The 26,908-nt window shown below is 48.7% G+C and overlaps 1 protein-coding gene across 1 annotated transcript in view; it reads right to left on the bottom strand.

Moving 5' to 3' along the window:
* SLCO4A1 (solute carrier organic anion transporter family member 4A1) overlaps nt 1-26,908 on the bottom strand; it is a 330,005-nt gene that overhangs the window by 39,742 nt on the left and 263,355 nt on the right. The window contains exon 10 of the mRNA XM_078651610.1: nt 6,851-6,915. Within this exon, the coding sequence (XP_078507736.1) occupies nt 6,851-6,915 (65 nt within the window). The remainder of the gene's footprint in view (nt 1-6,850; nt 6,916-26,908) is intronic.

Here is a 26,908-nt window from a genome sequence, read left to right as displayed (position 1 = left end):
ATCTGCGCTAACTGGCGCGGAAAAAAGAAGAACTGACGTCAGCGCGCGGAGGCGGCGTCTATATACTCCAGCGACGTCATCACGGCGCACGACGCTGACGACGCGGAGCCGCAGGGGACGCCTGCAGACGACGCCTACCGACGCGCAGGGGTACTGCTACGCAAAAGTTTCCGGATCCAGACTGACGCCTGGGGATATTCTAAGGTAAGGAATCTAATACTAACCTGTTTCTTTCAGATTGTCCTGGCAGTAGTGCTTGGTAAACGTGTGCAGCGAGGCCCACGTAGCTGCCTGACAAATGTCCTGCAAGGGAACGCCGCATCCCAGAGCAGTAGTGGCTGCCGTCACCCTGGTAGAATGGGCGCGCAACCCCATTAGAGGCTCCTTTTTTAGCCAAGGAGTAACAAGCCTTTATGCACAGAACGACCCACCGAGAGATGGTCCGTTTGTGCACAGCCCGACCTTTCTGGACGCCCATGTAGCCTTTAAAGACCTGGTCATCTACCTGGAACTGTTGTGTGAGCGGTTTAGATAGAAAGAGAGCGCACGTTTTGGGTCCTGACGGTGGAGCCTGTCTTCCTCTTTAGAGGGATGCGGAGGCGGAAAGAAAGTAGGAAAAAGTAATGGTCTGCTCGATGTGAAAGGCAGTGACAACCTTTGGCAGAAAGGAAGGATGAGTCCTCAGAACAACTTTGTCCGGATGGACAGAGAGAAAAGGAGATTTAGAAGAAAGAGCCTAGAGCTCACTCACTCAGTCTTTAGAGTTAGAAGACAAAGAGGGCAATTGTGAAGTGGCTCAAAGGGAGCGCACATCAGAAAGGTAAGAACTAGATTCAAGTCCCACCGAGGCATCACAAAAGGAAGAGGAGGAAACATGTGTGTGATGCCTTTCAAGAATCTATTTACAACAGGGGTCTTGAAAAGGGAAGGCTGATCTCGGGGCCTTAGAAAGGCGGAAATGGCCGAGAGATAGCCCTTGATAGTGCCCAGAGCAGAGCCCTGCTGGGCCAAAGAGGGAAGAAAAAGAAGGACCTCTAAAAGAGGGGCAGAAAGGGGATCCACAGCCTTTGCTGTGCACCATGCCACAAACTTATTCCACCTACAGGCGTATACCATTTTTTTTGAGGGATGCCTGGCTGCCAAGATAACATTACAGACTTCCGGAGGCAGGTCGAAAGATGTCAACTGCCACCGCTCAATCTCCATGCAAGGAGGTGGAGGCTGGACAGGTTCGGGTGGAGGACCGTCCCCTGCTGCTGCAACAGAAGACCTTCCCGAAGAGGCAGATGGATCGGGGGATCGATGCTCATACTGAGTAGCTCGGGATACCATACTCTTCGAGCCCAGTCCAGAGCCACAAGAATAACTTGGGCCCATTTGCACCTGATCTTTTTCAGCACTCTGGGAAGAAGTGGTATAGACGGAAAGGCGTACAACAGACCGCAACTCCACTCACGAAAAAAAGCGTTGCCGAGCGAGTGCCGCCTTGGAAATTCCAACGCGCAGAACTGATGACATTGCGCGTTCTCTTCGCTGGCGAATAGATCTAACCAAGGTTCTCCCCAATGCTGAAAGAGACCTTGCGCCACGTCCAAGTTCAGACGCCATTCGTGATCCATCATGCACCGGCAGCTGAGTTCATCCGCCCTGGCGTTCAGAGAACCTGTCAGGTGTTGAACCACCAGGGACATACCCTGATGTTCCAGCCAAGCCCAGAGGCGAAGAGCCTCTTGGCATAGGGTCCAAGACCCCACCCCGCCCTGTTTGTTGCAGTACCACATGGCGGTGGCGTTGTTTGTGAACACCTGCACTACTCTCCCCATGACAGAGGGGAGGAATGCCTTCAGTGCATGTCGGATCACCCGAAGCTCCAACAGGTTGCAGTGGAGCTGGGACTCCGCCGGAGACCAGAGGACTCTGATCTCCGCCTCTCCCTGTATGTTCCAGTGGAAGAAGGGAAAGGGATCTGCCATTGACCCAACCGCGATTCGTGAGCCACCACTGCAATTGTTGTGCAGTTCCCTCCGAGATATGGACAGGATCGGAAAGGTTGCCCTGATGCTGTGCCCACTGGAACTTCAGGTTCCACTGCAGAGCTTGCATATGCCATCTGGCAGGATTCACAAGCAGGATGCAGGTGACCATCAAGCCCAGCAGCCAAATGGTGATCCTGACCGAAACCCGGGACAGAGGCTGAAAGATCGGAATCATAGCCTGAATGTCACGGACTCGCTGTTCGGGAGGATAAATTGAAACCGCGCCGAGTGCAGAACCGCTCTGATGAAAAGGAGCTACTGCGAGGGAATCAGGTGCGACTTCGGCACATTGATGGAAAAGCCCAGCGAATGCAGGAGGTCGTCCGTAGTCTGGAGGTGGGAGACAACTGCCTGGGGCGAGCCTGCCTTCAACAGCCAGTCGTCGAGATAGGGGAAGACTGAAACCCCTGATCTGCGCAGATGAGCTGCGACCACCGCCATCAATTTCGTGAACACCCGAGGGGTGCTGGTAAGGCCAAAGGGGAGAACGGTGAACTGAAAATGCTCGTGGCCTACCGTGAATCGCAGGTAGCGTCTGGGCAGGCAGGACGGGGATATGGAAATATGCGTCCTGCAAGTCCAACGCCACCATCCAGTTTTGCGGGTCCAGGGCAGACAAGACCTGAGCAAGAGTAAGCATCTTGAACTTCTCCTTCCAGAGGAAGCAATTGACATTCCGAAGGTCTAAGATAGGACGCAGGCCCTTGTCCTTCTTTGGAACCAGAAAGTAGTGGGAATAACAACCACAACCTACTTCTGGCATTGGAACGCGCTCTATTGCCCCCTTGGCCAAGAGGCCGCAACTTCCTGCTGGAGAAGCGCCAAGTGATCCACCGACATGCGGTGGTACTGAGGTGGTATGGCTGGAGGGGTTGCCTCGAAGGGGAGGGAGTAGCCCCTTTGGACAATTTGCAGCACCCACTTGTCCGAAGTGATGTTGCGCCAGTGATAGAGATGATGGTGTATGTGTCCACCCAATGCCGTCTAATGGGCCTGAAAGGTCGGACTAGGAGGGCTTGGAAGTGGATGCTGCAGGGGTGGTGGTGGACTGGCCCGCCCGCTGGCCCCCTTAACCGCCTCGACGGTTCCCACATCCGCGGCCACGCTGAGGTTGTTGCCGCTGTGGCCTGTGGCTCTGCGAACGCTGTGGGGTGCCCCTTCCGTGGCCACGAAAGGAGCGAAAAGCAGAAGGCGGAGGAGGCCGAGCGGCCAACAGGCCCAAGGAGGTGGCCGTAGCCCAGGAGTCTTTGAATGGCTCCAACTTACTGTCTGCTTTGTTGCCAGAAAGGTGAACACCATCTAAGGGCATGTCCATCAAGGTGTTCTGGACATCCTCTAAGAGGCCAGCTGTCCTCAATCAGGCGTGGTGTTGAAGCGCCACCGTCGTGAAAATCGACCTGCCCACAACGTATGGTGAACTTTGCTGCATCTCTCCCGGCCTCAACCGCCTGGGAAAGAACTGCCTGGGTCTCCTCCTGGCAGTTGAGCAGCACCTGTGCAACCGTGCCCCACAGAGAGTGGGTATGACGGCCCAAGAGGCATGCGGTGTTCACCAACCGCAGCCCTAAGCTGGCAGATGAAAACAGCTTTTTGCCAAGTTGATCCAGCTTCTTGGATTCCCTACCCGGAGGTGTGGTAGGGAACGCGCTCTGGGAAGCTGAGGCTTGGATAACCAAGCTCTCGTAGGGTGGGGTGTTGGGTAAGGAAGAGGGGGTCGCCCGGTGCCAGGCATTGGCGTCGGGCCACGTTCCTATCCACAGGAGCCCCTGTGTTTGGCCTGGACCAGGTGCCTAATAGAACGTCTGTCAGTACTTCAAGAAAGGGCAGCAAGGGCTCCGAAGAGGTAGCCACCGGTTGGAGCACTTCTGTCAGGAGGTTAGTCCTGATGGCCACCGTAGGGAGTTCGAGGTGGAGATCCCCGGCTGCCCTACGCAACATCACTGCGTAACTGGCTCCCTCCTCCATAGCCATGGTAGGTGACAGCATGCCAGGGTCAGGTGAGGTGTCAAGATTACTGGCCTCCCCCAAATCCTCTGCCTAGTCCGCATCATGAGCACAGTCCTGTGCTAGAGGGTCCTCAGACCCCTCTCAATCCTCTCCTTCCTCCGAAGTCTGTGGAACAGGCACAAAATAAGGAGGACGGACATGGGGCACAAAAGGCACCATCGGCGTCGGTATCGGTGTCGGGCGACATCGATCCGGCACCGTGTCCAGGTCAGGGCTGAACCTGGGGACGACATCGTCCCAATGAGCGGGCGACGTCGGAAGCGGTGCCGGGGAGATCAGCGCTGGTGGAGGTGTCACGAGATCGACCGGTGTCGATCAGGGTCCGTTCACGGTTCCCTGGGGGGGCCAGTGGTGTCGGGGCCAGAGCCACCGGAGATCGTAAAGCAGGACCCCCCGAGGGCCCGCAGGCGCACCGGCGGGGCCAGACGGCCCAAAGAGTCGGGCAATGGCAACCAGAAACTCTTGCACCTGTGCAGGCGTCGCCCCTGCACCTGGAAAGGGGGAGGTAGACTGGAGGCGACATCGCAGGCTCCGCCGGAGCCGGGGGGCACCACTCGCACCCTCAGCTGCGTTGCGTGACAGGCGTGGGGAAGTCGAAGAGCGACAATGCTTCTTCCACTTCTTCTTGGAATGCCTCGACTTACCTGATTCCGAGTGTGAAGACTTAAATCCAGAAGAATGGAGATGACGACTCCGCGACCGGTCCCTCAACTTCCCACCGGACCGGTACCTCGAGCAACGCGGAGCTGACTGCCGGACTTCAAGCAACTTTAGGGACCGCTCCTGCAAAGTCTTCGGCGCCATGGCCTGGCAGGAAGGGCACGACTTAGGGGTGTGGACGTGCCCCAGGCAGTAGAGACACACAAGGTGGGGGTCGGTCACCAACATCATGCGATGACAGTCCCCACAGTTCTTAAAAGGCATCCCTACGACACCAGGAGTCGATCGACTCGAAAACATGAGGTAAAAGGCCTCTAATAACTCAGCCAAAAATTGACTGGGGGTACTAGCTCTTCCCGGATCTGCGCTTGCTGGCGTGGAAAAAGAAAGAACTGACGTCAGCGTGCGTGGGTGAGTCTAAGTAGCTCCAGCGACATCATCCCGGCGCCAAAGACGCCTGCAGACCCGCACGACGAAGCCTACCGATGCGCAAGGGTACTGCTGACTAAAAACTTTCCGGATCCAGTCTGACGCCGGGGGGGTAATTCTAAGGTAGGGAATCTATCACTACGTGTTTCTTTCAGATAGAGGGATCAGAAACTGGGCACACACCCTGGCTCTGTTTAATGTGTGTACCCTGTGCATCTTCTTACTCACCTCCATTTTAACTCTAAAATAGGAGGACAGTAACAAGTGCTACTGTCCACTTAAGACTAACAATTATTTTTTCAAATACATTTTGGTGGTCACAGGTGCGTGTCTGTAAGTCTATCAATTTCTTTGCTGAGCAGTTTTTTTGGGCAAAAGTCTCTTGAGGCAGATTATTACACAAAGTGCTTTCACTTCTCAAAGTTGGAAAACGTAATTCCTCAGCAAAGTGGACTTGGCACTGTTTACCAAACCAAGGCTACCAAAACCCAGGTGCACCGGGGAAAGCCATGTGGCAAGCCCAGTGCTTTCCTTTCTGCCCTGGTCCAGTTACAGGACATCATGAGACGGGAAACATCATTTACTACGAAGCAAATAACACGCATAACGTTTACCACGCGTCACTCACCACGCAAAGGTCTTTCCCACGCGTAAGCCTTCAACGACCGTCTTTACCACGCGAGTGGTATTCCTTCCTGTCGTCGTTCTGCAAGTACGATCTACGTTGGCTTTGGGGGGCTGGGGGGAGGGGGGGATTAAGGGGCTGGGGGGCTGGGGGGGGGACTGGGGGGAGGCTAGGGGGGGTTGGGGGGGTCTCCCCCCCAAAAAAAAACCAAGCGGATATTAATAAATAAATAAGAAGAAAATTTCAAAAACGTAAAAAAAAACGCTCTACAATGCCTCAAAACACTGAAGGAAAAGAGCACGTCATAATAGAAGTCCGTTATCAGTTTTGATAGACGTGTTTTGACGCTTGTTTCCGTGGTCGGTGGAAGAAAGGGCTGATGGTGAAAGACGTACAGGGGTAAGATATGAATCAAAACTTTGTAAATTAGGGTATTAATTAAGCGCATTATGAAAAAAATAAAAATATAATGTAAGGGAATCTGTTTATTATTGTTTAAAACATCGATCTTTTCTTTCGTACTGCATGTAGCCTATCAGTATCATTATGTAAATGTAAATGGGACGTCAGATGTTTCGTAACGTTATGATTGCGGTGTAAAAACATGCGTTGTCAAATGCTGCGTGCAAAAGACACATGCAAAGTAAAATTCGCGTGGTAAAGGCATGCGTGGAACTTGAAATCGTTGAATAATCATATATTCTCATGAGACACATGGAGGTTAACCACCGAGTCAAAAAGTATTTTCTGGGTTGCCAGTCTACTTTTCTGATAAAAGATGCTTTCTTTTACTCAACTGAGTGATGCTTTTTGATAGACCTTGACAAGATTAGAGGCGCAGTGGACACTGATATTCATAGCTGTTACCACTTTCATAAAGCTATGCTCTTGTATGTGCTGTACGCAATTCATCGAGCCCTCACGTAGTGAAAACCTCAGGGGGAGGGCTATGGCAAATACTGACAGTACTAAATAGTTTCTAAAATGTGATGGTATATTTAGCACATGGAATTATTCTTGTCAGAATATAACAACACAGACTCCTTACTAGATGGGATGTGAGTTTTACTTACATCCGATAGCCGACACTTACCTAGAGTTCTAACGACAATCCACTGGATTCCTAATGCAAAAGAGCGCTGCCTGTCGGAAACACACCTAAAAAACAAAACAATGCCATAAGTGGGAACAATAGGATTCAAGAGTCAACGTGATAAAATTGCTGCAAAAAACACGATGTTTTCCTGCTGCCGTACATTTCCCATCTGTAATCTTTTTTTAAGCATTTTTATTTCAAATGCAACATAGCAAGTACAAATATGTATAAAGAGTACTAGCGATCATGCAATAGAAAGGTTGCATAGATACATTCCAAAAAAGGATAAGTATTGTACATAATAAGTATTCTTATGTGATTGGCAGTGCAACAATATAGCCCTATATTTGTTTAGATTAGCACAGCAGTGTGTACTGATCATAGAAATAAAATAGAAAGTGAAAAGAAGCGACCTGTTGATAAACAGAGAGGGACAGTTACAAAGTAAAAGATAATAGGGCACAAATCGAGACCAACAAGAGACAATGCATAAGCGAAGTAGCTATTCGGTTGTTTCCTCAGCAGGGCCCTCAGGATTATCCACTTCGCTACGGAGAAGGCAAGACCTAGAGAGTCGCCAAATGTCCCTAGGTATGGAAGTGGGAGACTGCATCAAAGTGTAGTAGTTCATCATCTCCGTTGGGTGAACAAGCTGGAATGCAAACTATGCTGGTTGTCTGGGAGAAAGAATGTAGCATAACATCCAGAGGTGACAACTTTAGAACTGTTTCAGCGTGCTCTCCCCGTTGTAACAACAACAAAAACCAGGAATGCCAATCTCAAAAAGATAAATACCATCTGTGGTTGGAAAATAAAAATGCCGTCACCTGAGTGCAATTAGATTGATAAGCCCAAAAACACAACATTCCGAAAACACGAGCCGAGAACAAACAAAAAAAATTGATTGCCGAAACTAACATAAATAGATGGGAGGGAACAATTTTATGTAATGGGCCAAGCTCCATGAAAGGGAACCATACACCAAAAGGAGAGACTGTAGCAACCTCTACCTCAGCCTTTGCTGCCTGTGAAACCTCCCCTCAAGCATCCCTTGCAATTTTGCTGCTGGCCTGTTGTTGGCACTGGTAGGATTGCACCAGGTCGGAAGGTGGGATCCTGTTCATGCACCTGGCTTGTGGTCTGCAAAAGGTGCCACTGGGAGTAGCAGACTACAGCGTGCCCTGGATATTGCAATCTTGGTGTCCTTCTTGATCTTCTCTAACATCTCATTCACTTGGGGACAAAAGAGAAGTTCCCCATTAAATGAGATGTTAAAAAGGTATTGTTTTACCTACAGTTTAAACTCCAAGATGCAAAGTTTTAGAAATAGTATGGTGAGTAGGGAATCATAAAAAATAACAAACAAAAAACAGGATCTACCCTGTGAATTACATTAAAAAAAAATATATATATCTATACTACTATTATAAAGTAAGAACTGGGCACCTTCGAGGCGGGTAAACTCGGGAACCACAGCGCCAATCCAAACACCCAATACATCATTGGAATTGGCAGGGTCTGCAGAGTGACATAGGCTATATAACCCCCAAAAATATACGTTCATTAAAAAATATACCTTACAAAAAAAATAGTCCCTTGGAAGTAGCGCCGGCCGTGTGCACGAACGTGCTGACATCATCAGCAGCGCGAGGAGTACAGCCGTGGGCAGGAAAAGGCGGCGTTCGGCGGGAGGAGCACGGAAGAGAGCGGCGGTGACAGGTAAGGGACTTCCTGGAGCGCGGAATGGAGCAGACAATTTGTGAGGGGTGTCAGTATTGCAGGGGGCCCTGAAGCAGCCTTAACGTCGGGGCGGCCGGGGGCCCAGAAGCAGCCTTTTGCTCATGGACAACGTCGGGACGGGTCGGGCTACCAATAAATGAATAAACAGGGAAACAGAAAGCCCCTCGACAACTCAGACAAATAAATAAAACAGGCCAGTGGTTACTCGGAATCGGTACAAGTGTGCAGGAATACAGGGACTGAGGCCCGGATTAACCCTCCTCCCCCCGGAGCTACGTAGACTCACAAGAGGCAGAGATAGTTGATTAAAACACCTGTTAACAGAACATGGACGCGGCAGGCGGGGGAGGGAGGGTGGGAGAGAGAGAGAGAATCAGTGGTTTGTGATATTCATCGGGTAAGGGTATTTCATATTTGTTGCTGTTTTCACTTTAACACCACGCACAGTAAATGTCTCTCCTGTTATTAAATCACATTTATAAAAAATGGAATTCTACATCGTAGACAATTTGGGTGCTGAGATTTTGTCAGGTCTCTGCCAAAGCGCTGCTTTATAGTGATCAATGAGGCGTTTAATCAGTGCGTGAAGACACCGGCATCACTGCGACCAGAGGCCCCAGTTTACGGGAATTGTGGCATTATAAATTGTCTGCACATGTTAAGGTTTGTCAACATTACAGTGCGATTGCAACATGTGTTTTTATGCACTCCCTGGCGAGGGTTGCAGACACCACTGCGACCAGAAGCCCAAGTTTATGAGACTGTGGCGCTAAGCTGTGTGCAAGTTATATGGTCATAAAAATACATGAATGATGGATGCAGGGTGGGTGCATTAATGATTGTTGGGTGGATGGGTGAATGGGTGGATGCATGCATGATGGGTGGATGGATGCATGAATGATGGATGCAGGATGGATGGGTGGGTGGATGGATGGATGGGTGGATGCATGAATGAATAATGTATGGATGCAGGATGGGTGGGGGGATGGATGGGTGGATGCATGAATGATGGATGCATGGATGCATGCATGATGGGTGGATGCAAGAATGAATGATGTATGGATGCTGGATGGGTGGGTGGATGGATGGGTGGATGCATGAATGAATGATGTATGGATGCAGGATGGGTGGGTGGATGGATGGGTGGATGCATGAATGAATGATGTATGGATGCAGGATGGGTGGTTGGATGGATGGGTGGGTGGATGCATGAATGATGTATGGATGGATGCATGGATGCATGCATGATGGGTGGATGCATAATGGATGGATGGGTGGATGCATGAATGAATGATGTATGGATGCAGGATGGGTGGGTGGATGGATGGGTGGATGCATGCATGAATGAATGATGTATGGATGCAGGATGGGTGGGTGGATGGATGGTGGATGCATGAATGAATGATGTAGGGATGCAGGATGGATGGGTGGATGCATGAATGATGTATGGATGCATGCATGATGGGTGGATGCATGATGTATGGATGCAGGGTGGGTGGATGGATGGGTGGGTGGATGCATGAATGAATGATGTATGGATGCAGGATGGGTGGATGGATGGGTGGATGCATGAATGATGTATGGATGCAGGATGGGTGATTGGATGGATGGGTGGATGCATGAATGATATATGGATGGATGCATGGATACATGCATGATGGGTGGATGCATGATGGATGGATGCATGAATGAATGATGTATGGATGCTGGATGGGTGGGTGGATGGATGGGTGGATGCATGAATGAATGATGTATGGATGCAGGATGGGTGGATGCATGAATGAATGATGTATGGATGCAGGATGGGTGGGTGGATGGATGGGTGGATGCATGAATGATGTATGGATGGATGCATGGATGCATGCATGATGGGTGGATGCATGATGGATGGATGGGTGGAAACATGAATGAATGATTTATGGATGCAGGATGAGTGGGTGGATGGATGGGTGGATGCATGAATGAATGATCTATGGATGCAGGATGGGTGGGTGGATGCATGAATGAATGATGTATGGATGCAGGTTGGGTGGTTGGATGGGTGGATGCATGAATGATGTATGGATGGATGCATGGATGCATGCATGATGGGTGGATGCATGATGTATGGATGCAGGATGGGTGGGTGGGTGGGTGGATGCATGAATGATGTATGGATGGATGCAAGGTGGTTCGGGCTTGCTCGCTGCGGTGCAATATGCAAATTAGTTTACGCCGCACCACTTTCAAATGTCACCAGCCGCCCCTGATTGTCTGCACTTTTTAGTTTATTCCTGCACTAGCAGCCCGTCCCGACGTTGTCCGGGTATGAATTGCTGCTGGCCAGTAGTATATTGTTTTGTAGGATTTCATTTTCATAGCATTTCTTATCTGTGACATGCCTGTGAAACGCTCCGATTCACAGTGCACTGCTGATGCACTTAAGAGTGCACGTTCAGTAGCGTGTGAACTCGAGTTTCCCTACTTTATTTTTCCTTGCAATATTATATATCGCGAACTCGACAACATGGCATGAGCACAATTTACATTACAGAAGAACACATTTATTTGTGGTGGGGCACGGGGAGACAAAGGGATTTGCCTGGAATCACAGGATGTTGAGCTGTTGCCGAGATTCGAACGTAGCTCCCCAGCTCTAAAGTTCGCAATTCTAGAACTTGTGGCGAGAGGTGTGTCTAAAAGTGTATGTTGGTGCTGGCCATCAATGAGAGAGACCTGTGCATTTTTCAAATGAATGGTGAAAAAATTTGAGTATGTTGCTGGAGATGTGGGCCGCCGTGACACCAATGTACTTACCGGGGAGGGTAAACACCCATTATTCCGCAACTTTCTTTCCGCATACCATCACTCCGCATACTTTCATTACAAAAGTACCATGACTCCGCAATGCCATTATAACGCATGGCATTACATTTTATATGCTTTTACCATGCATACATTTACAACAAAATTCGTTGTAAATGCATGAATGGTAAAAGCATGTTTTTTTTTAATGTTTGGATAAGGTAAGTATGGGTATAGGGGTATATGTTTTGGGGTACTGAGGTATATGTTTTGGGCTGTTTGGGTATTTTAAGGGTTCAGATATAGTTTTGGGTTATGGGGTACAGGGGTAGTTTTAGGGTTTAGGGATAGGTATGGGTTTTGGGTACAGGGGTATTTTTAGGGTTCACAGCTAGGTTTGGGTTTTGGGGTATAGGGGTATTTTTAGGGTTATGGGGTAGGTTTGGGTTTTGGGGTACAGGGGTATTTTAAGGGTTCAGGGCTAGGTTTGGGTTTTGTGGTACAGGGGTATTTTTAGGGTTCAGGGCTAGGTTTGGGTTTTGGGCTACAGGGGTATTTTAGGGTTCAGGGGTAGGTTTGGCTTTTGGGGTACAGGGTTATTTTTAGGGTTCAGGGCTAGGTTTGGGTTTTGGGGTACAGGGGTATTTTTAGGGTTTAGGGGTAGGTTTGGGTTTTGGGGTACAGGGGTATTTTAAGGGTTCAGGGTTAGGTTTGGGGATTGGGGTACAGGGGTATGTTTAGGGTTCAGGGCTAGGTTTGGGTTTTGGGCTACAGGGGTATTTTAGGGTTCAGGGGTAGGTTTGGGTTTTGGGGTACAGGGTTATTTTTAGGGTTCAGGGCTAGGTTTGGGTTTTGGGGTACAGGGGTATTTTTGGGTTTAGGGGTAGGTTTGGGTTTTGGGGTACAGGGGTATTTTAAGGGTTATGGGCTAGGTATGGGGTACAGGGGTATTTTAGGGTTCAGGGGTAGGTTTGGGTTTTGGGGTACAGTGGTATTTTTAGGGTTGAGGGCTAGGTTTGGGATTTGGGGTACAGGGGTATTTTGTAGGGTGCAGGGGTAGGTTTGGCTTTTGAGGTACAGGGGTATTTATAGGGTTCAGGGCTAGGTTTGGGGTGGGTTATGATTATGGGGTGCAGGGGTATTCTAAGGGAGCAGGGTGGACACCCGGAGCTGGAATGTACAGAACCTGGGAACAAAAAACAATGAAATATTGGGCACAACGCTCGCTTTTTTTTCCCCGCAATCCCGCGCCCCGCACACGCCCCCAGCGTTTGTCACGCCCCCAGCACATCCCCACAGCACAACGCAGACACGCCCACAAGGGACTACTTTGCTGGCACGGTTCTTTTACCTTTTAAATGCATTTGGTGGGCGTCTGCATAGCCTATGTCCTTCTGCTGCAACTGCCCTTTCCAAGGCTGGATTGGGTGTTGTGATTGGTGCTGTGGTTCCTGAGATTACCCGCTCAAAGGTTTGGGCTCTCTCTTTATTATATTATTATGGATAGATACAATTGATTTCACAAGCACAGCGCAAGCGTTATGCAGGAATAAACTAAAAAGTGCAGACAATCAGGGGCGGCTGGTGACATTTGAAATTGGTGCGGCGTAAACTAATTTGCATATTGCACCGCAGCGAGCGAGCCTGAACCACCTTGCATCTATCCATACATCATTCATGCATCCACCCACCCACCCACCCATCCTGCATCCATACATCACTCATTCATGCATCCACCCATCCATCCATCATGCATCCACCCATCCATCCATCATGCATCCACCCATCATGCATGCATCCATGCATCCATCCATACATCATTCATGCATCCACCCATCCATCCAACCACCCAACCTGCATCCATACATCATTCATTCATGCATCCACCCACCCATCCATCCACCCACCCATCCTGCATCCATCCATACATCATTCATGCATCCACCCATCCATCCACCCACCCTGCATCCATACATCATTCATTCATGCATCCACCCACCCATCCAGCATCCATACATCTTTCATTCATGCATCCACCCATCCATCCATCATGCATCCACCCATCATGCATGCATCCATGCATCCATCCATACATCATTCATGCATCCACCCATCCATCCAACCACCCATCCTGCATTCATACATCATTCATGCATCCACCCATCCATCCACCCACCCATCCTGCATCCATACATCATTCATTCATGCATCCACCCACCCATCCATCCACCCACCCTGCATCCATACATCATTCATTCATGCATCCACCCATCCATCCTGCATCCCTACATCATTCATTCATGCATCCACCCATCCATCCACCCACCCACCCATCCTGCATACATACATCATGCATTCATGCATCCACCCATCCTGCATCCATACATCATTCATTCATGCATCCACCTATCCATCCACCCACCCATCCAGCATCCATACATCATTCATTCATCCACCCATCCATCCATCATGCATCCACCCATCATGCATGCATCTATGCATCCATACATACATCATTCATGCATCCACCCATCCATCCAACCACCCATCCTGCATCCATACATCATTCATGCATCCACCCATCCATCCACCCACCCATCCTGCATCCATACATCATTCATTCATGCATCCACCCACCTATCCATCCACCCACCCTGCATCCATACATCATTCATTCATGCATCCACCTATCCACCCATCCATCATGCATCCACCCATCATGCATGCATCCATACATCATTCATGCATCCACCCATCCATCCTGCATCCCTACATCATTCATTCATGCATCCACCCATCCATCCACCCACCCATCCTGCATCCATACATCATTCATTCATGCATGCATCCACCCATCCATCCACCCACCCATCCTGCATCCTTACATCATTCATTCATGCATCCACCCATCCATCCATTATGCATCCACCCATAATGCATGCATCCATGCATCCATCCATACATCATTCATGCATCCACCCACCCATCCATCCAACCACCCATCCTGCATCCATACATCATTCATTCATGCATCCACCCATCCATCCACTCACCCATCCTGCATCCATACATCATTCATTTATGCATCCACCCATCCATCCACCCACCCAGCATCCATACATCATTCATTCATGCATCCACCCATCATGCATGCATCCATGCATCCATCATTCGTGCATCCACCCATCCATCCCCCCACCCATCCTGCATCCATACCTCATTCATTCATGCATCCAGCCATCCATCCATCCATCCATCCACCCACCCATCCATCCTGCATCCATCATTCATGCATCCATCCACCCATCATGCATGCATCCACCCATTCACCCATCAATCATTAATGCACCCACCCTGCATCCATCATTCATGTATGTATTTTTATGACCATATAACTTGCACACAGCTTAGCGCCACAGTCTCATAAACTTGGGCTTCTGGTCGCAGTGGTGTCTGCAACCCTCGCCAGGGAGTGCATAAAAACACATGTTGCAATCGCACTGTAATGTTGACAAACCTTAACATGTGCAGACAATTTATAATGCCACAATTCCCGTAAACTGGGGCCTCTGGTCGCAGTGATGCCGGTGTCTTCACGCACTGATTAAACGCCTCATTGATCACTGTAAAGTAGCGCTTTGGCAGAGACCTGACAAAACCTCAGCACCCAAATTGTCTACGATGTAGAATTCCATTTTTTATAAATGTGATTTAATAACAGGAGAGACATTTACTGTGCGTGGTGTTAAAGTGAAAACAGCAACAAATATGAAATACCCTTACCCGATGAATATCACAAACCACTGATTCTCTCTCTCTCTCCCACCCTCCCTCCCCCGCCTGCCGCGTCCATGTTCTGTTAACAGGTGTTTTAATCAACTATCTCTGCCTCTTGTGAGTCTACGTAGCTCCGGGGGGAGGAGGGTTAATCCGGGCCTCAGTCCCTGTATTCCTGCACACTTGTACCGATTCCGAGTAACCACTGGCCTGTTTTATTTATTTGTCTGAGTTGTCGAGGGGCCTTCTTTTTCCCTGTTTATTCATTTATTGGTAGCCCGACCCGTCCCGACGTTGTCAATGAGCAAAAGGCTGCTTCTGGGCCCCCGGCCGCCCCGACGTTAAGGCTGCTTCAGGGCCCCCTGCAATACTGACACCCCTCACAAATTGTCTGCTCCATTCCGCGCTCCAGGAAGTCCCTTACCTGTCGCCGCCGCTCTCTTCCGTGCTCCTCCCGCCGAACGCCGCCTTTTCCTGCCCACGGCTGTACTCCTCGCGCTGCTGATGATGTCAGCACGTTCGTGCACACGGCCGGCGCTACTTCCAAGGGACTATTTTTTTGTAAGGTATATTTTTTAAAGAATGTATATTTTTGGGGGTTATATAGCCTATGTCACTCTGCAGACCCTGCCAATTCCAATGATGTATTGGGTGTTTGGATTGGCGCTGTGGTTCCCGAGTTTACCCGCCTCGAAGGTGCCCAGTTCTTACTTTATAATAGTAGTATAGATAACGCTTGCGCTGTGCTTGTGAAATCAATTGTATCTATCCATAATAATATAATAAAGAGAGAGCCCAAACCTTTGAGGCGGGTAATCTCAGGAACCACAGCACCAATCACAACACCCAATACAGCCTTGGAAAGGGCAGTTGCAGCAGAAGGACATAGGCTATGCAGACGCCCACCAAATAAATTTAAAAGGTAAAAGAACCGTGCCAGCAAAGTAGTCCCTTGTGGGCGTTGTGCTGTGGGGATGTGCTGGGGGCGTGACAAACGCTGGGGGCGTGTGGTACGTTCCGCCCTTCATGCCATGTCTCATATCGTGTACTGTGGGTGTGTGCTGGGGGCGTGGGCGTGTGCGGGGCGCGGGATTGCGGGAAAAAAAAGCGAGCGTTGTGCCCAATATTTCATTGTTTTTTGTTCCCAGGTTCTGTACATTCCAGCTCCGGGTGTCACCCTGCTCCCTTAGAATACCCCTGCACCCCATAATCATAACCCACCCCAAAACCCAAACCTAGCCCTGAACCCTATAAATACCCCTGTACCTCAAAACCCAAACCTACCCCTGCACCCTAAAAATACCCCTGTACCCCAAAACCCAAACCTACCCCTGAACCCTTAAAATACCCCTGTACCCCAAAACCCAAACCTACCCCATAACTCTAAAAATACCCCTATACCCCAAAACCCAAACCTAGCCGTGAATCCTAAAAATACCCCTGTACCCAAAACCCATACCTATCCCTAAACCCTAAAACTACCCCTGTACCCCATAACCCAAAACTATATCTGAACCCTTAAAATACCCAAACAGCCCAAAACATATACCTCAGTACCCCAAAACATATACCCCTATACCCATACTTACCTTATCCAAACATTAAAAAAAAACATGCTTTTACCATTCATGAATTTACAACGAATTTTGTTGTAAATGTATGCATGGTAAAAGCATATAAAATGTAATGCCATGCGTTATAATGGCATTGCGGAGTCATGGTACTTTTGTAATGAAAGTATGCGGAGTGATGGTATGCGGAAAGAAAGTTGCGGAATATTGGGTGTTTACCCTCCCCCGGTAAGTACATTGGTGTCACGGCGGCCCACATCTCCAGTAACATACTCGTATTTTTTCACCATCCATTTGAAAAATGCACAGGTCTCTCTCATTGATGGGCAGCACCAACATACACTTTTAGACACACCTCCCGCCACAAGTTCTAGAATTGCGAACTTTAGAGCTGGGGAGCTACGTTCGAATCTCGGCAACAGCTCAACATCCTGTGATTCCAGGCAAATCGCTTTGTCTCCCCGTGCCTACCACAAATAAATGTGTTCTTCTGTAATGTAAATTGTGCTCATGCCATGTTGTCGAGTTCGCGATATATAATATTGCAAGGAAAAATAAAGTAGGGAAACTCGAGTTCACACACTACTGAACGTGCACTCTTAAGTGCATCAGCAGTGCACTGTGAATCGGAGCGTTTCACAGCCCTGTCACAGATAAGAAATGCTATCAAAACGAAATCCTACAAAACAATATACTACTGGCCAGCAGCAATTCATACCCGGACAACGTCGGGACAGGCTGCTAGTATATATATATATATATATATATATCCCATATGGAGAGCTTTTAAGAATCAAAAGAATATGTAGTACTAGAGAGGAACAAGACAGATGCACTGAGGAAGCCTTACATAGATTTCGAGAAAGGGGATACAAAACATCTACCCTCAATCAAGCAGTCACGAAAGCCAAACCTAGACACAGAGATTCCCTGTTAGAACCTTGCAAATCTATTGCTGAAAATGCAAGTCAGATAGAGGAAAGTACACCCAGACTCATCGTAACATTTAACCAACAAGAGCGCCGTATCAGATCGATCATAAAACGAAAGTGGCCCATCATATTAACAGATGCAGTCTTAGCACCTGATTTGCCAAGTTGCTCCACCATCACCTTTAGAAAAGGTATCTCAATGAGGTCGCAATTAGTTAAAAAGAGCCCAGAAACCATTGTCAAGAAAACTACTTGGTTACAACCAAGACAATGTTTCTATAAATGTTCCTCATGCAGAGCCTGCAGATTTGGTATCAACACCACCCAATACAAGACTCCCTTCAGCCCCAACGAATACAAGATCAAAGGCAGCTACAACTGCAAAACCGAATAGGCCGTGTACGTCCTGACATGCACCTGTGGATTAAGATATGTGGGCAGCACCAAGCTACAGGTGCATGTCAGGATCCTTCAACACCTCAGGGCCATCGTTAATAACGACACGGCATACCCGGTAGCCAGGCACTTTAAAGCAGTGCATGGCAACAACCTTAAGTGCCTCAGCTATTTTGTCATTGCAGCCGTCCCCATTCCCCCTCGCGGAGGAAATCGGGAACGGACTCTGAGGCAACTCGAATCAAAAATGATCTTAGAGTTGGACAGTAAACAGCCAAGGGGTCTTAACAATACTGAAGATCTCCATAATTTTCTGTAACATCTTGATATACAGCTAAAGCATTCAATAGGCTTCTATTTAAAAAAAAAACCTGTGTGGTGAGCTCGAGCCCCCCCACATGCCTCAGGGACCGCCACCTCCCGGGGCACTAATTATTCAAATTCGGTGGTCTGTAACGGACCCCCGAGCCCGGGGGACCACCACTCCCCAGGGCTGTGTAGATGTTGGGAGGGCCGGGGAACACCACTCCCCGGGGCTGTGTAGATGTTGGGAGGGGGCCTACGTGGGCCCCCTCCTGGAGCTAATGATGGCCCAGGGTTTCGTCACCACCCAGGGACGGCTCCTGCAGTGTCCCAGGGTGCCCACCCCCAGGACACTGCAGTTTGCTATGGCAGGGCGGGAGCTGTGCTGCTTCCACCCTGTCATAGCAAACTTGGTTTGGGTTTTGGAAGAGAGAGCAGGAATCCTGCTCTCTCTTCTAAAATCCAAACCAGATTGCTTTTCCACACTGGGAGCTGCATGTCAGCAGCTCCCCATGTGGAAAAGCAATGCTGGCTCCTGCAGGACGCAGGTGGCCGGCAGGGCCCGTGGGGGAATTGGGGCTCCCCCTACGGTCCCCGACGAGGTGGCCAGACCCGAGGGGATGGGGTCCCCGGGACCAGAAGTGGCCAGGGAGGGGGCTATGACTAACCAGGCTCTAGGCCTGGTTAGTCAGAGTTAGTTACCACCAGTAAAAAGTAGAGCGTGCAGGATGATTTTGCAACAAGGCTTCTTTCTGCTCCTCTGTTTGTTCTTTCAGCACGTCTTGCTTCTTCCTGCACTTTTCTTTGTCTTTAAGTACTTCTGTTGCTTCTTTCTGCATTTCTTTCTTTCTGTGCGTTTTTATTCTTTCTTCACATGTCCTACCTCTGTAGGCATAGTTAGAAACTAGCATTTAAAAACCTTAGAAGTTCACTTGAAAAACCATAGGTTTCAGGCACGTTATAGTTCGAAATTAGCATTTAAAAAGTGTTTGAAATTCACTGAAAAAACCATAGGTTTCAGGCATGTTATAGTTAGAAATTAGCATTTAAAAAACCTTAGAAATTCTCTGAAAAAACCATAGGTTTCAGGGGCGTTATAGTTAGTTGGACATTTCACTTGTACAAAACCATAGAAATTCCCCTTCTATAGTTAGTTCTGCTAACTATAAAACATGCGGCCCCGCAATGCACTGCTGATGAAGTCAAATATTACATCACTCATGACATGGTCAGTGACATCACTCATGACATCACTGATGACACCTCAAATGACATCACTGATGACATCATCCTTGTGATAGAGTGGCAGACCTCCTCTCATCTTAATATAACCTTTGATACACACACTCAAAAATAGAAACTAACATTTTCAAAACAATGGACATACCAATACCAGTTACAACACACCTATTCAGTAATTCCAAGATCTACACACACATCCACTCATTCACCAACAGTCCTATACAGTCATTCATACATGTACTCACTCATCATATGTACTCGTACACCTATACATCCTGTTACACACCGCCACTCATCCACAGAGTCACTCACACACATAGTCACACATGCAAACAAAGTATCAAACATCCATTTACATGCATATACAGTTATACACACACCACCACACTTACTTTTACAGAAACTTACACATACTTACTCTCTTAAACAATCAATTATAGAAACACATACTTATTTATACAGGAACTCTTCTAATCTCTCACTCTCACATACACCAATGCTCACATATACTAGTTTAAAACATATGTAGTTACTCATAAAGACCCTATTGAGACAGTCATTCACTCACTAACATACCTATACACACACTCTTCCACCTATACAGTCCCGACACATGCTATCTTCAACACATACAAACAAGGAGTCACTCATTCATGCAACTATGCACCCCCCACCGAACCATACAGACACTCATTCTGATACTCAGAAAACCAACTAATAACCCATATAGGCACTCATGTAGCTACTCACCAACCCATGCAGGCACTTATACACAAAGTGAGAGACTGATACAGATATTTACATTTTTAAACATTACTCACTAACCCATGTATTCACTAAGATACACTTAATCAGTCAGTTATACAATCAATTTTACAAATAAAACATCCATTTAGACACTTAAATACCCATTTATTCTTCCATTGACCTTAGATATACATATATCAAACATACTTAATTTTCAGAAAAACACACATTCACTGGATGATGTCATCAGTGATGTTGTGAGTGATGTCACTGACCATGTCATGAGTGATGTAATATGTGACGTCATCAGCAGTGCATTGCGGGCGCGCGAGTTATAGTTAGCTGAACTAATTATAACGGGGGAATTTCTATGGGTTTGTACAAGTGAAATGTCCAACTAACTATAACACCCTTGAAACCTGTTTTTTTCAGTGAATATTGATATATATATATATATAATGAAAGAAGGAAAAATGCATGCTTGTATATAGCACAACATTGCCATCCAGAGGCTACAAAGAATTAACCTCATATTAGAACAGTGTTATTAACCCCTTGCCTGCGCTGAACGTTCCACGCTAGTGCGGAATGTTCTATTGCACGGGCGGGGCCGTGACGTTCAACGGACGTGCGCAGCACCACCGAGGTAGTGCACGCGACTTCCGTTGAACGTCGGCAGCAGCGATGGGGTTAAACTGATGTTAATGCGCAGATGGATTAGTTACTTACCTGTAATCCTAGTTCTCTTCCAGGGGTATCCTCATCAAAGTCATAAGCATTAGAATATTCGCGCCCATGCGCGGGACCCCGGAAACAATATATTATATGTGCCCCACATATATATAGACATATATATATAAATATATATATATATATATATATATATATATATATAAAAATAAGCGATTGCAGCCAAATAAAACAATAGAGCTGGAATATGCCGTGAAGAATTTCCACAATACAGTGTATTTTGCATTAGAAACATGAGAAACAACACCAATGCTTGTTTAGAAACTGTTTTAATGCTTAGAAAACAGTAGACATTCTCATAACACACTGTAAGCATATACAGCTCCCAGGCTGCATTGCAAAATCCCAGTCTAAAAAGACTGAAAAGCTAACCTGTAGCTGAATGTACTAAAACTGACGCTGTGCCTTTAAGGCACCTCAGCCCCTAGCTTCCCATCATGCCTCAGGGGTTACAGTTAGGTCAGTTGTTCTTTTCGGAGACTGAAAACCAAACCATGGTAAAAACGGGTTAAAAACCATCTCCTATGTAATAAACAAAGTCCTTTGCCCGGGGAGGCGGGAGGGTTGCTTATGACTTTGATGAGGATACCCCTGGAAGAGAACTAGGATTACAGGTAAGTAACTAATCCTTCTCTTCCAGGGGATCCTCATCAATAGTCATAAGCATTAGAATAGAGTAGCGAGCCTCACCTCATCCCTGCGGGCAAAGGAATCAACAGATAACATTCATATCCGTAGGACCAAAAATAGGCCTTATTCTACCCAAATAGGTTTCTCAAGGAGGCTTGCCCTACTTGAGAATCCGCTCTGGAATCAGACTCTAGGCAATAATGCCTTGTAAAGGTATGGACTGATTTCCATGTCGCAGCCTTGCATATTTCAGACATAGGAATGTCATGCAAAAAAGCTATTGTGGCTGCTTTCCCTCTAGTGGAATGAGCTTTGGGTGATTGCAACAAAGGTTTGCCAGCCAGCTGGTATGCTAGTTTGATACAAGAGACAATCCATCTGGAGATGGATCTTTTGGCTGCTGCAAACCCGGTCCTCATAGCACCATAATTGACAAAGAGTTGGTCTGTCTTTCTGGTATCCTTAGTTTTTTCTAGGTAAAACTTTAGCACCCGTTTAAGATCTAACGAGTGCAACGACCTCTCAGCTGGGGTCGATGGGTTAGGAAAGAACGAAGGAAGGGTAATCGTTTGATTTATATGAAAATCCGATACCACCTTTGGAAGAAAAGATGGGTGAGCCCTCATTACTACTCTGTTGTGGTGAAACACAGTGTAAGGTTCCTTGGTGCAGAGTGCTTGTATCTCGCTAACCCTGCGCGCAGAGGTTATTGCCACCAAGAAGGCCGCCTTCCAAGTGAGATGCTGCAAGGAGGCCTTGTGTATAGGCTCAAACGGTGTAGACATCAGCCTGGAGAGAACCAGGTTCAACTCCCAGGGAGGAGAAGGATTTCTCACAGGGGGATAGACCTTCTTTAATCCCTGAAGGAAATCTTTCACCACTGGGACTTGAAAAAACGATGTTTGTGCAGGTGATTTTCTGTACGCTACTATGGCGGATAGATGAACCCTAATAGAAGCGTATTTCAACCCTGATGTCGCTAAGTATAGGAGGTATGGAAGAACTACCTCTTCTTGTCCTTTGGTGGGATCAAAGCCATGGTCCTTACACCAAATGAAAAATCGTTTCCACTTGAACGCATAAGACGCCCTTGTGGAAGGTCTCTTTGCCTCTCTTAAAATATTCATACATTCCGGAGGCAGATTTAAGTGTCCATATTGCAAGACCTCAGGAGCCATGCAGTCAGGTTCAGCGACGGGAGGTTGGGATGCAGGATCCTCCCGTTCATCTTGCTCAGCAGGTCTGGCCTGCACGGAAGACGTCTGTGTGGACACAGCGACAGATGTAACAGGTCTGGATACCACCATTGTCGCGGCCAATCCAGAGCAATTAGGATCATGTCCATGCTCGATCTGATGAGCTTGGCCACCACCTTCGGAATCAGTGCCAGAGGGGGGAAAGCATAAGCGAACATTCCTGTCCACTCCAGCAGGAGAGCGTTCCCTTGCGTCCCTGGCCGGTGGAACCTGGACGCGAAGGCGTGGCATTTGGCGTTTTCGTCGTCCGCAAATAAGTCTATGTCTGGACGACCCCAGCAACGGAAGAGTTCTTCGACTACTTCGTCGTGTAGCACCCAGTCTGGCTGATCTTCGAAGTGCCTGCTGAGTGCGTCCGCTTTTGCGTTTAGCACGCCTGGAAGGTGCACTGCCACCACCGACAGTCCCCGAGCCAGAAGCCAGTGCCAGATTGTCTGGGCCTTCAGAGACAGAGGGCGAGATCGAGTTCCTCCCTGCTTGTTCAGATAGAACATAGTTGTAGTGTTGTCCGTCTGAACCAGGATTTTGTCCGTTGATATTGCTGGAAAGAACGCTTTGAGCGCCAGATGAACTGCTCGAAGCTCCAGCATGTTGATGTGGTATGTCTGAAGGTTGGTCGACCAGCGACCCTGAATCTGAAGATGACCCATGTGAGCACCCCAGCCTTCTAGAGATGCGTCCGTTACCACAGACAGCGAAGGAAGAGGTTGCTGAAAAGGAACTCCCTGCAGGACATTCCGAGGGCGAGTCCACCACTTTATTGAGGTCAGTGCTGCTTGAGACAGGATGATTCGATCCTCCCAATCTCCAGTCGCTTGGTCCCACTGATCCTCCACAGACTCTTGTAGAGGTCGCATCCTCAACCTGGCGTTCGGTATTAGGAAGATGCAGGACGCCATGGAGCCCAAAAGAGACGCTACTTCTCGCACCTTTGGACGAGGAAACTGAAGTAACTTTTTGCATTTTTGCCCCATGGAAGACAGTCTCTCCTGCGAAGGAAACGCTCTTCCTAACTTTGTGTCTAGAACTGCACCCAGATAGTGGATAGTTTGCGTGGGCTGCAGGACTGATTTCTCTGTGTTCACGTGGAGGCCGAGCCTGTGTAGTTGCTGGAGACACAGGTGACAGTCTTTGGTGGCTTGACGAGGGGACGGACTCTTCAGGAGCCAGTCGTCTAGATATGGGTACACAAAGAGACCTTTTTTGTGTAGACACACCGCTACCACTGCCATGCACTTGGTGAAGACCCTTGGTGCGGATTTGAGCCCGAAAGGAAGCACTTTGAACTGGTAATGCTTGGTCCCTACCAGGAACCTCAAGTACTTTCGATGACCTGGTGTAATAGGAATGTGGAAGTACGCGTCTTGTAAATCCACCGAACACATCCAATCTCCGATTTGTAGATGAGGACATATTTGGTGGAGTGCCAACATGCGAAACTTCTCTTTGACCACCCCTTTGTTGAGGAGTCGAAGATCCAAAATCGGTCTGAATTTGCCTTCTTGATCTCTTTTGGGGACAAGGAAATATCTTGAGTACACTCCTTTCCCCCTTTGGGAAAAGGGTACCTCTTCGATTGCGTTTTTCTTTAAGAGGACGCTCACTTCCCTTTTGAGGAGCTCTAGTTGGTACGAGCGAGACTTTTTTGGAGGAATCGGTTGTGGTTTCTTCCGGAAACGTAGCGCATATCCATTGCGCAGTATATTCAGCACCCACCGATCTTTTGTGATGCTGACCCACTCTGCCAGGTGTTGTGCAGCACTTCCTCCCACTGGAGTGGGTAACGGCGCCAGAGGAAGCCACTGCTCAGGCCTTGCCTCCTCTAGGCGTGGTAGAGGACTGATTATGTCCGCCTCTGCCTCTGCTCGACCTTCCTCCTCTGTATTGCGGCTTTCCTTGTGGCTTGTTTTGAGACCATTGAGGGGTTTGAACCCTCTGTTGGCCTCCCCGGTTCTTGTTGGTCTTGAAGCGTCGTTTGAACGGCGCTTTCTGTTTTTCCAGACCCACTGCCTTTACTGTATCTAACTCAGTCTTCATACGGGCCATTTCCTGATCGGCATGCTCCCCGAAGAGTGAAGATCCGGAAAAAGGTAGATTGAGGATGCGCTGCTGGGCATCTGGTTTGAGTCCAGTTAAACGCAGCCAAGAGGATCTCCTCGCACATATCCCATGTGAGTAGTTATGTCCTGCTAGAAGGGCGTTATCCGCTGATGAACTAATCATTTGGTTTGCCACTAAACAGCCCTCCGTCACTGTCTCCTCAAAGTCCTTCTGGTCTTCCTTGGGCAATTTCCCTTTGAATCGTTCCATGGAGTCCCATAGGGCTCTATCGTACCTTCCCAGAAGGGCTGATGCACTAGAGACTTTCAGGGATGAAGCTGCTGTGCTGCATACCTTGCGTCCCCAAGAATCTTGCGTCTTGCTGTCTTTGTCAGGAGAAACTGACGAAGAAGGAGCGACTGTGTGATTCTTCCTAGCTGAGGCTACTATAACTGAGTCCGCCGCAGGCTCTCCTTTAACAAAGATAGGATCTGAGTCGGCCGGCCTATATTTCTTTTGGATACGTGCCGGTACTGCCCTGATCGTTGCTGGCGTGAGGAAAACCTCTTTGATTGGGTCCATTATCCCTGGAACCAATGGGAGCAAAGGCCGTGTATATGATTTGTGATGAAGGGTCTCAAAAATCACAGTAGCGGACACCTCTGGAGTAGCCATCTCTATATTAAGTTTGTGAGCACCCCTTTGCAAGACGTCCAGATACGTGTTGACATCGTCAAGCGGGGAAGCTCTTGATCGAGGACTGTCTGCCAGCGTTGGAGAGTAATCCCCTTTAGAAGATCTAGATGAAGAAGAAGATGAGGATGATGGAGTTCTTCTTCTCCTGTGGTGAGAATTCCCCTTCCTCACTGGTGTCCTAGGTCGTTCCTCCCTTCGAGGAGAACGTCTCGATCTCTCAGTCCGTACCTCCTTTCTCGGTGTTCGAGATCTGGGTTGTTCCCTTGGCGATCGGGAGACCCTGGGGGTATGCGATCTGTCCGCTCTTCTCTCTCGTGAGCGTGATCGATGAATGGCAGGACTCTGTCCATCTACCTCTTCTGCCAGCTGCTGAAGAGGGGACCTGTGGACTGGACTCAAGTACCTTTGTAGTCTCTCCGTTGCTCCAGAATCCTTCCATTTACTCAACGGACCATACCATCTTGGCGAGAGTCTTGCCTGTGTGATGTACCGCCGCTGGGGACTCTTTTGCACCGGACTCCTACTCCTAGAAGAGGACCTCGATGAACCAGAGGCACTTAAGGAGGAATGGAGCGAAGCAGATTGTGTCAAGAGGACTGTTGAAGGCACTGAAGGAGATCTCCGTCTCACCGGTGTTGGAGGACGCCTCAAAAGCCTTTCCCTCGACGTCGAACGCCTCTGCGGAGTCGACGGAGTGATCACCTTCGACGTTGAATGCTTCGACGTTGACCTGCGGCCCCTCGACGTCGATCGGCGGTGACGAGCCGACGACGGAGTCTTCTCCCTCGACGTCGAACGGCGTCGTTCTGCCGTCGACGGAGGTCTCGACGTCGAACGGCGTTGCCCTGCCGTCGACGGAGGTCTCGACGTCGTACGGCGTTGCCCTGCCGTCGACGGAGGTCTCGACGTCGACCGACCTTGGTCTGTCGGCGACGGAGAAGTCAATCGACGTTGTCCTGTCGTCGACGATGCCCTCGACGTTGACCTGACATGCGACGTCGAGCACCGACGTGCCGTCGATGACGATCCCTTCCTCGACGGCGAGCGTCCGAGGGGGTTCCTACTCCTCGACGCCGAGCGCCTCCGTGGAGACGTCGGCGGAGGTGTCACACTTTTAGAAGCCTGTCGACGTTGAGACGACGGCGGGTGTGATCTGTGCCTCGACGCCGATCGTCGCCTGGTTGACGACGG

The sequence above is a fragment of the Lissotriton helveticus genome, chromosome 7, assembly GCF_964261635.1.
Source record: "Lissotriton helveticus chromosome 7, aLisHel1.1, whole genome shotgun sequence".
Lineage (NCBI taxonomy): Eukaryota > Metazoa > Chordata > Amphibia > Caudata > Salamandridae > Lissotriton > Lissotriton helveticus.
This window is presented reverse-complemented; position numbering and strand designations above follow the sequence as displayed.